We start from the raw sequence: 8,757 nt of genomic DNA, 5'->3' as shown, positions 1-8,757 counted from the left end.
CCCCTTGATTAGTCACATAATTAAGAGACATTCCAGCATCCTAACATGATACCCCCCCATTCCAATCATGACTCAGTTTTGCTTCAATCTTTTGCATATCACTTTCCTGTTCTGCCAGCGTCAACTGTTGAAGAGACCACCTCCTCCCCATGAAATATACTCAGGTATTTGTTGAAAATCAATTGGCCATATGTGGACGGGTTAATTTCTGGATTCCAGATTTTGGTCCATTGATCAATGTATCATTCGTTGAACTAGTACCAGGCTATTTTGACCACTGTAGCCATGAGCTCTGGTAGCGTAGTGGTTACGAATCGGACTGCGAACCGGAAGGTCAGCAGTTCGAAACTACCAGCTGCTCCGCTGGAGAAAGATGAGGTGATCTGTTCCCGTAAAGATTTACAGCCTCGGAAACCCTATTCAGGGTCTCTATGGGTCGAAACCGACTCAACGGTACTTAACAACAACAACAACAACAAGCCATGTAGTAAATTTTGAAATCAGGGAATGAGAGGTTTCCACCATTATTCTTCTTATCTTTCTATATAAAATTTGTAATTGTTTTTTTCCATCTCTTTGAAGAATGTCCTTGGAATCTGGATTGGGATTGCATTATATGTTTAAATTGCTTTAGGTAGTATTGACATTTTCACAATATTAAGTCTTCCTATGCAGGAGTATGGTATATTCTTCCAGTTTTGTAAGTCTCTTTTGGTTTCTTGTAGCAGTGTTTTGTAATTTTCTTTGTATCGGTCCTTTGTTTTTCTGGTTACATTTATTCTTAGATATTTTATCCTTTGGGTGGCTATTGGAAATGGTATTGCTTTTCCAATGTTCCTTTCAGCGCTGTTATTGTTACTATAAAGGAATCTCACTGATATTTTATATCTTGATCTTATATCCTGCCACTTTGTGGAATATTCCAATGAAGTCTAGTAGCTTTTTTCCTGAGTCTTTGAGAATTTCTTTATATAGGCTCATATCATCTGCAAATAGAGTTTTACTTCCTCTTTGCCAATTTTGATGCCTATAATTCTGTATCCTGCTGCAACGCTCTGGCTAAGACTTCTAGCACAATATAGAATAGGAGTGGTGACAAAGGGCATCCTTGTCTGGTTTCTGTTCGCAGAGGGAAAGCTTTTAGTTTCTCTCCATTGAGAATAATGTAGCCTGTTGGTTTTGTATATATGCTTTTACTTATGTTAAGGAATTTCATTTCAATTCTTAGTTTGTTGAATGTTTTTATTAGGAATAGATATTGGATTTTCTCAAATGCCTGTTTTGCATCAATTGATATGATCATGTGGTGCTTTTCTTTTTTATTATATCTATGTTGTATTTGTTTGATTATTTTTCTAATGTTGAACCATTCTTTCATCCCTGATATGATATTTTTTGTTTGTTTGTTTGTTTTGTTTTGATGTGCTGCTGGATTCTGTTGGCTAGGATTTTGTTGAGAATTTTTGCATCTATGTTCATGAGGATTATTGGTCTATAATTTTCTTTCTTAGTGACAGTCTTCCCTGGTTTCGGTATGGGGGTTATGCTTGTTTCATAAAATGTATTCAAGAGTTTTCCATCCTCTTCTATACTCTGTTATGATTTGAGTAGAATTGGTGACAACTCTTCCCTGAATGTTTGGCAGAACTCACCAGTCAAGACATCTGGTTCTGGATTTCTTTTGGTTCAGAAGTTTTTGATGATCTGATCAATTTCTTCTTTGTTATGAGTCTGTTGGGGTTTTCTACTTCACTCTGTGCAAATTTAGGTTGTTGTTGTTGTTGTTGTTGTTGTTAAGTGCCGTTGAGTCGGTTCCGACCCATAGCGACCCTGTACAGGGTTTCCGAGGGTGTAAATCCTTACGGGAGTAGAAAGCCTCATCTTTCTCCCGCGGAGCGGCTGATAGTTTCGAACCGCTGACCTTAAGTTTCGCAGCCCGATTCGTAACCACTACCAAATTTAGGTAGGTCGTGTTTTTATAAAAATATATCCATCTCTTCTAAGTTTTCAAATTTGTTAGAGTACAACTCTTCATAGTATTCTGTTATTATCGTTTTGATTTCCTTTGGTTCTGTTAAGACATCACCAATGTGGTTTCTAGTGCAGGCTATTTGTGTCTTCTCCCTCTTTTCTTTTATTAGGCTTGCCAATGGTTTTTCAATTTTATGAATCCTTTCAAAGAACCAGCTTCTTGTCCTGTTGATTCTTTGTATAGTTTTTCTGTTTTCCACCTCATTAATTTCTTCTCTAATCTATATTATTCTTTTCTTTTGGTAACTGTAGGTTCCCACTGTTGTAGATGCTGTGTTAATGTGTTAATTTTGGTTCTTTCTTCTTTTTGGATGAGTGCATTTATTGCAATAATTTTTCCTCTCAGCACTGCTTTCACCGTGTCCCAAATATTTTGATATGTTGTGTTTTTATTCTCTTTTGTTTCTAGGAACTTTGTGAATTCATATTTAATTTCTTCTACTACCCAGTCATTTTTCAGCAGGGTATTATTCAGTTTCCATATATTTAACTTTCTTGGAATTCCTATTGTTGATTTCTAATTTGATAGCATTGTGGTTCAGAAGATGTTTTGTAGTATTTTGACATTTGTAAATATATGGAGGTTTGTTTTATGGTCTAATACATGATCTATTCATGAAGATGATCAACGCACACTGGAAAAGATTGTGTATTGTGCTGTTTTGGGGTCGAATGCTTTGTACACTTCTATTAAGTTCAGGTGGCTGATTGTGTTGTATAGTTCCTCTATGTCTTAGTCGAGTTTCTCTCTGGCTGTTCTAATCATTTTTGAAAATGGTGGGTTAAAACTCTTCAATATTATTGTCGATTCATCCATTTCTTTCTTCAAATCTATTAGAGTTTGCTTTATATATTTTGCAGCTTTTTTATTGGGAGCATAGATATTTTGTATAGTTATGTCATCTTGTTCAATTGTCCCTTTAATCATGAGGTAATGTCCATCTTTATCTATTATGCTGGTTTTTGCCTTGAAAGTTTACTTTACCAGAGATTAGTATTGTCACGCCTGTTCGTTTTTGATTGCAATTAGCTTGGTATATGTTTTATCCATCCTATGACTTTTAGTCTGTTTTTGTCTCTGTCTTTAATGTGTGTCTTTTGCAGACAGCATATTGAAGGATCTTGTTTTTTTATCCATTCTGCCAGTCTCTGTCTCTTAACTTGTGCATTTAATCCATTTACATTTAGTGTAATTATTGATAGGTATGGATTAATTGCTGCCATTATGTTTTGTTGTTGTTGTTGCTCTGCTGCTTTCCTTGTTTTGTATGTCTTCCTGTGCTTAGCTCATGTGTTTTGTGTTCTTTCTTGTCAGTTTACTCATAGTTTTAATATTTCCAATTTTCTTGGATATTCATTTTCTTGGTATGTTGTAAAGTATTGTTTTTCCTTGAGGTTATATTATATCCCATTAACTTTTCCTTCCATTTAGTGCAATCTTTTTTATCCTATAATCTGCCTGACCTTCTCACCATCTGTATCTCTGTTCCTATGTGTTTACCTTCTTTCACTTTGTAATTGTTTTGGTCATAGACTTACCTCCCAGATTCTCTGAATTTGTTCTTATAGTTTTGTTCTATTCTCAACTCTTCCAACTGTCCATTGAGTTCTTGGTCTTGTTTCTATGAATGTCAATCTCTGCTTGATCATCCTAAGGATTGTGCAGCTCCTTAGAGTTATTGTTCCTTTCATAGACTTGTCTATTCTTTGGCTGAAAACTGAGCCATTGAGTGAGTTCAGTCACAGACCTGAAGGTTTACTAAGGGACATAGTTTCAGAGGTTCAATGAGTCTCTTTGTCACTATTAAATACACATATAAAATTATCCTCTGTCAAATCTATGTATTTGAGTGTATAATCCCACCCAGCCCTCCATAACCATTCCACATGCATGTCTATTTGTAAAACCACTCATACATAACTGTTATTGCAGAATTGTGAATTTACCTTTATTTACCACTATTGCTTCACTTTGTGATAATTAATGTGTTTTAAAATCTGTTTCTTTACATATTGAATCATGCCATATTAACAAATGAAAGTCTAAAAAGGTTAATTCATCCAGGCCATTAACATATACAATTAATTTTGAGACTTTAGCTATTCCCCAGTAGTATTTGAAATGCTTTGAAACTTGAAGAGCACATTTTTACACATGATATCAAATGACACTCCTCTGCTTTTAAAAAAATGTTTTTCCTTATCTTTTTTTGTTATGTTTTTAGAAGTTTGATTACAAGGTCTTTTTTCCTAGTTTGTCTTAATCTTGGAGATCTGCTAAAATCTTTCCACCATAGATGACCCTACTTGTATTTGTGATATCAGTGACATACTTTCCAGCATCACAGCATCACATGTCATTACACTATTACAAATTGGCGGTCAAGTTGTGGGAATTGCAAAAAGAAGCAAAACAAGACACACACAGAAAACCAAAACTCAAGAATAAAGTATTGTAAACTATAATGCTTAGAATCCTTAATTAATAACCACATAAGTCTCCAGTTTAAGTGAAAGGAAAACTGCAACCTCCAACAGGAAACACCTTCTCAGATTCAGATCTGTTCCTAGAACTAGTCTTTGTGTGTGCTGGGTCCTGAACACTCCTTTCAGCCCCATAACCTCCATAAAGGGTAGGTTTGTGTATAGGCTTACACTGACTTCTCTTCACTGTGTCTCTTGCACAGTAATACATGGCTGTGTCCTCAGGTTTCAGTCCAGTCATTTGCAAAAAGGCAATGTTTCTGGAATCATCTCTTGAGATGGTGAATCTGTCTTTCACAGATGCAGCATATTCTTGTGTTCCACCATTAGCTTTGTTTCTAATAAAGCTGACCCACTCCAATTTGTTTCCTGGATATTGGCGGATCCAGTATATATAGTGATTACTGAAGGTGAATCCAGAGCCTTCACAGGAGAGTCTCAGAGACTGTCCAGGTTGTCTTAGATCTCCCCCAGACTCCACAAGCTTCACCTCACATTGTACACCTGCAAATACAGAGATTAGATGAAACACAGACAAACACATACACACACAACATAGTGTCTTCAATTATTACCATGTAAAATGGTCAAAATGAAAGCCCAGCTCAGCCTCAAATTCATGATATATCCTTTGGATTAGCTCTTGAGCACAAATGGAAACAGCAGAGAGGCCAGAGACTGGGGATTCTCACCCAAAGATCCCAGTGCAAGGGCTGTGCAGCATTTATCAGCAAACACAGTGCTGCATTTGCATATCCTCCTCCATTTAGAAGCACAGAAGTGAGTGTGATTCAGGGAAACACTAGCACCTTCACAGGAGAACTGATCTAGTACAAAGGCTTTTTTTCTGCATGCTATAAAAAACATTGGTGTGCTTGTTAAAAATTACAAATTTTTGGAAGAAATATAGGAAATTTACATTCATCAACATTATTTTAAGTGTACAGCAAACCCTGTGGGATGAGAGATCATAATATCTCCTCTTTTCTCCCTCCTATAGATGTCAATGCATAGGAAGTCACTCCTCATGTCAGTATGATGACAGTGGACAGCTGTGGTTATCTGTTTCTTGTGTGTGAAGATTATTAATATTTTTGCCTTCAAAGTAATTTCCCCCAATCATCAACATTTTTTGAAGGTTTGACATTAACTTGCTTATAAAATATTACCATTTTTTCCTTTTAATATCCAGTCACTGTTAGGTGATGTCTTCTCTCTAACTTCTGAACTTGGAGATTCATCTCTCTCTCTCTTTTTTAAAGTATTGATAAAGAAAACTGGATTTTTATCAATTTACTTGATCTTCTAATATAATCAGGTTTAATTTAATTGTCTTATTGTGTTCTTTCTATTTAATTTATGAGGAGTATAGCAGTTATATGCATTTTCTTCCTAACATATGATATAATATTCTCAGTTTATAGGTGAAAACAGAGGTAATTAATTTGAGAGCTGTCTTTCTATTTAACAGCAGTGTTTCCTGCTTTGAATTACCCACTAAATACTATCAAATTGAATTCTACACATTTTGGCTTTGATTTTCATCCAGTTAAATATAACCATCTAAGATACATATCATATAAATGCACATGTTAGCTGTCTATGACACTTATACTATTTGTGTTTATCAGTGAATACTTGTGCATATACAAATTTTTAAGTACAATGTATGAATGAATGATTGTAATACTCATATCTATGGAGCTTTGTAATATATTTTAAGAAGGGGTAAATCCTACAATGAAATATTATGCTTTGGAGGAAAGGAAATCCCAGATACATACAGTAAGTTTCTTGTTATCCAACTTTCCAGAGCAATCACTCTCCACCAGTCCTGTTACTACAGGGAGTTTGTGCCTGTGATTCCACTGACTTTCCCTCACAGTTTCTTTCAAACAGTAAGAAGTGGCTGTGTCCTCAGTGGTCAAAGAGCTCAGCTGTAGGGAGGACTGGTGTGGATGTGCTTGTGGAACTCAAGAGTCAACTCTTCAGATGGGTCATAGTCTTTTCTGTTATGAAAGTATACTTTTGATAGATACTACAATCTCTTCTCAGTGTTGGCAAATCCATCTTCAGCAATATTTATTGATTATAGAGTTACCAAGGATTCAGGTTAGGGAGAGGATCAATGAGGGAATCACCACTACTGTGCCTGACCCCTCCAGCTGTATCTGGGGTAGTACAACTGGGGACAGGGAAAATAGTCTATGATGCCAAGTAATATACATTTGATTTATGTCAATCTATTTACAAATCTTTTGACACTCACACTGAGAAGTGATCACCAAGCAAAAGAACATCGACAGGAAAATCAAGGAATGTTGTTTCTTGAGAATCCAGTCCATACTGAAAATCTGCCATAAGGTTTTAAGATTTCGCCTGGAATATAAAAGGTTGATTTTCATTTTAGCAACCCGAGGTATAAAATAAGGAAGTGCCAGGGTAGGCTTCAGTCTTGTCAGTCTTGTCTCAGAAATTGAAAGGAGAAAGTCTGAGCTTCCCACCCCACTTCTAAACACCATCTGTTTAGAATTCAGAAACCTAATAAGCATGGGACTGGTAACCACAATGTCAGTGTTTGAAATTCACCAATCTCTCCTGAACACCCATACACTGAGATGTTATGAATTTGTAATGACTCTACAACACTTAACAACAAAAATTATGCTCTGAAGATCATGAAAACTCTGACAGAGACAACTCTGATACTGTAACATACATTCTGATTTCATGAGATTCTCCCCTTGATTTTCTCCCTTCTGTCATCTCTCAACACATTTTCTGATGCGTTTACTCTCTTGCTTCATTCTAACATCTCACTCAGCAGTTCTTGGGAGGATTTTGAGATAGCACATGCTTTTAAGAGTTTTTTTTTTTACCTAAATATCACATATTGGGATCACATCAAAGCTAAGAGTTTGAGAGTCACATGACCTTAGACAGGTCTCTCACCTTCTAAGGTGATTTTTTATCTCCAAAATGGCTATAAGAATACCCAGCGCACTAAACCTGTGGAGACTTAAGTGCATGACCATTTTCCCAGAAGGATTTCTATATGAAGATCCTTCAAAAAGTCTGTGGAACAATGGAGTCTAAATATAATGGAATTACCCAATGAAATTTTTGAAGCTTCCTCCTAGAGTTTTTTGTTCAATGTGGTCACCTAACATCAAACAACAACTGGTTCCAGGAAAGGTCCTGGAATTGATCAGTGATATAGGAAGTGAAGGAAACAGATATTATAACTGAACTCCAACATCCTCATTTAGCATCACCAGAGACACCTCCAGGAGTCAAGCTCACTTAAAGTTTAGCTCTTTGACTGTGGAGGACACAGGTTTGAAGATCCAGGTCATGTTCATGGAAAACTGTGAATATAGTGACTATTGGCTCATGTTGGCCCTTTTTGGAATTCCAGTTTGGAAAGGGTATATGAAATGTGATTCCATCATTTCTAAGGTTGTCCACCATGTTCTCCAATAGGATGTGACCTCCCCAGTAAAATGCTTAGGCACTAGCTTCCTCTCAACTCTATTGACATCTGCACCCCACATGAATGTAGCCAGGGCAGTAGCACAAAGTTTTGTTTCCAGTCATTGTAACAGGATCCATATGATCTCTTTTATGTAGGAAAGTTATCACAATTATGGAGGACCAAACATGTTCTTGGAGCTATAAACATAAAATTTGATGCATGATTTAAGAAATAGAATCCAAATGATCACAACTAAATACTGAGGTTAAAATGTGTCCCTGTTGACAATATGTTCAAAGAATGAGAGATGAAGTCTTAACATCCTGGCTTTTAAGGAGCATTCTGGTTATACTTCTTCCAACACAAATTTGTTCTTGTAGCAGTCCATGGCACTTTTAGTATTCTTTTCCAACAACATAACTCAACTGCAGTAAATCTTCTATGGTCTTCATATTTGCTGTACAATTTTCACAAGCATATGAGGCTATTGAAAAGAAATGACCTGGGTCACAAGCATTTTAGTCCTCAAACTTAATCTTTGCTCTTGAACACTTTAAATAGGCCTTGTGCAGCAGGTTTGCTTAATGGAATATATTGTTTGATTTCTTTACTGCTGCTTCCTTGAGTGTTCATTGTGGACCTCTGCAAAGTGAAGTCTTTGACAGATTCAAACTTTTCTCCATGTATCTTGATGTTATTTATCATTCCAGATCATTTTTGTTTTCATTATATTGAGGTGCAACCCACACCAAAGGCTATTGATTTCC

The 8,757-nt window shown here is 36.2% G+C and overlaps 1 pseudogene and 1 gene segment (V, D, J or C); both read right to left on the bottom strand.

The window, feature by feature from the left end:
• The window catches only part of LOC102825061, a 16,088-nt pseudogene extending 11,696 nt beyond the window's left edge, over positions 1-4,392 (bottom strand).
• A 145-nt stretch (positions 4,393-4,537) lies between these two features.
• LOC102824675 lies at positions 4,538-5,136 on the bottom strand. The segment is given in 2 exon segments: positions 4,538-5,019; positions 5,091-5,136. Coding segments are annotated over 2 exon segments (528 nt in total).
• Positions 5,137-8,757: the final 3,621 nt, after the last annotated feature.

Source organism: Chrysochloris asiatica, unplaced genomic scaffold (genome assembly GCF_000296735.1).
Source record: "Chrysochloris asiatica unplaced genomic scaffold, ChrAsi1.0 scaffold00260, whole genome shotgun sequence".
NCBI classification, from domain to species: Eukaryota; Metazoa; Chordata; class Mammalia; order Afrosoricida; family Chrysochloridae; genus Chrysochloris; species Chrysochloris asiatica.
Note: the sequence above shows the minus strand (reverse complement) of the source record. Positions and strands in the feature narration are given on the sequence as shown.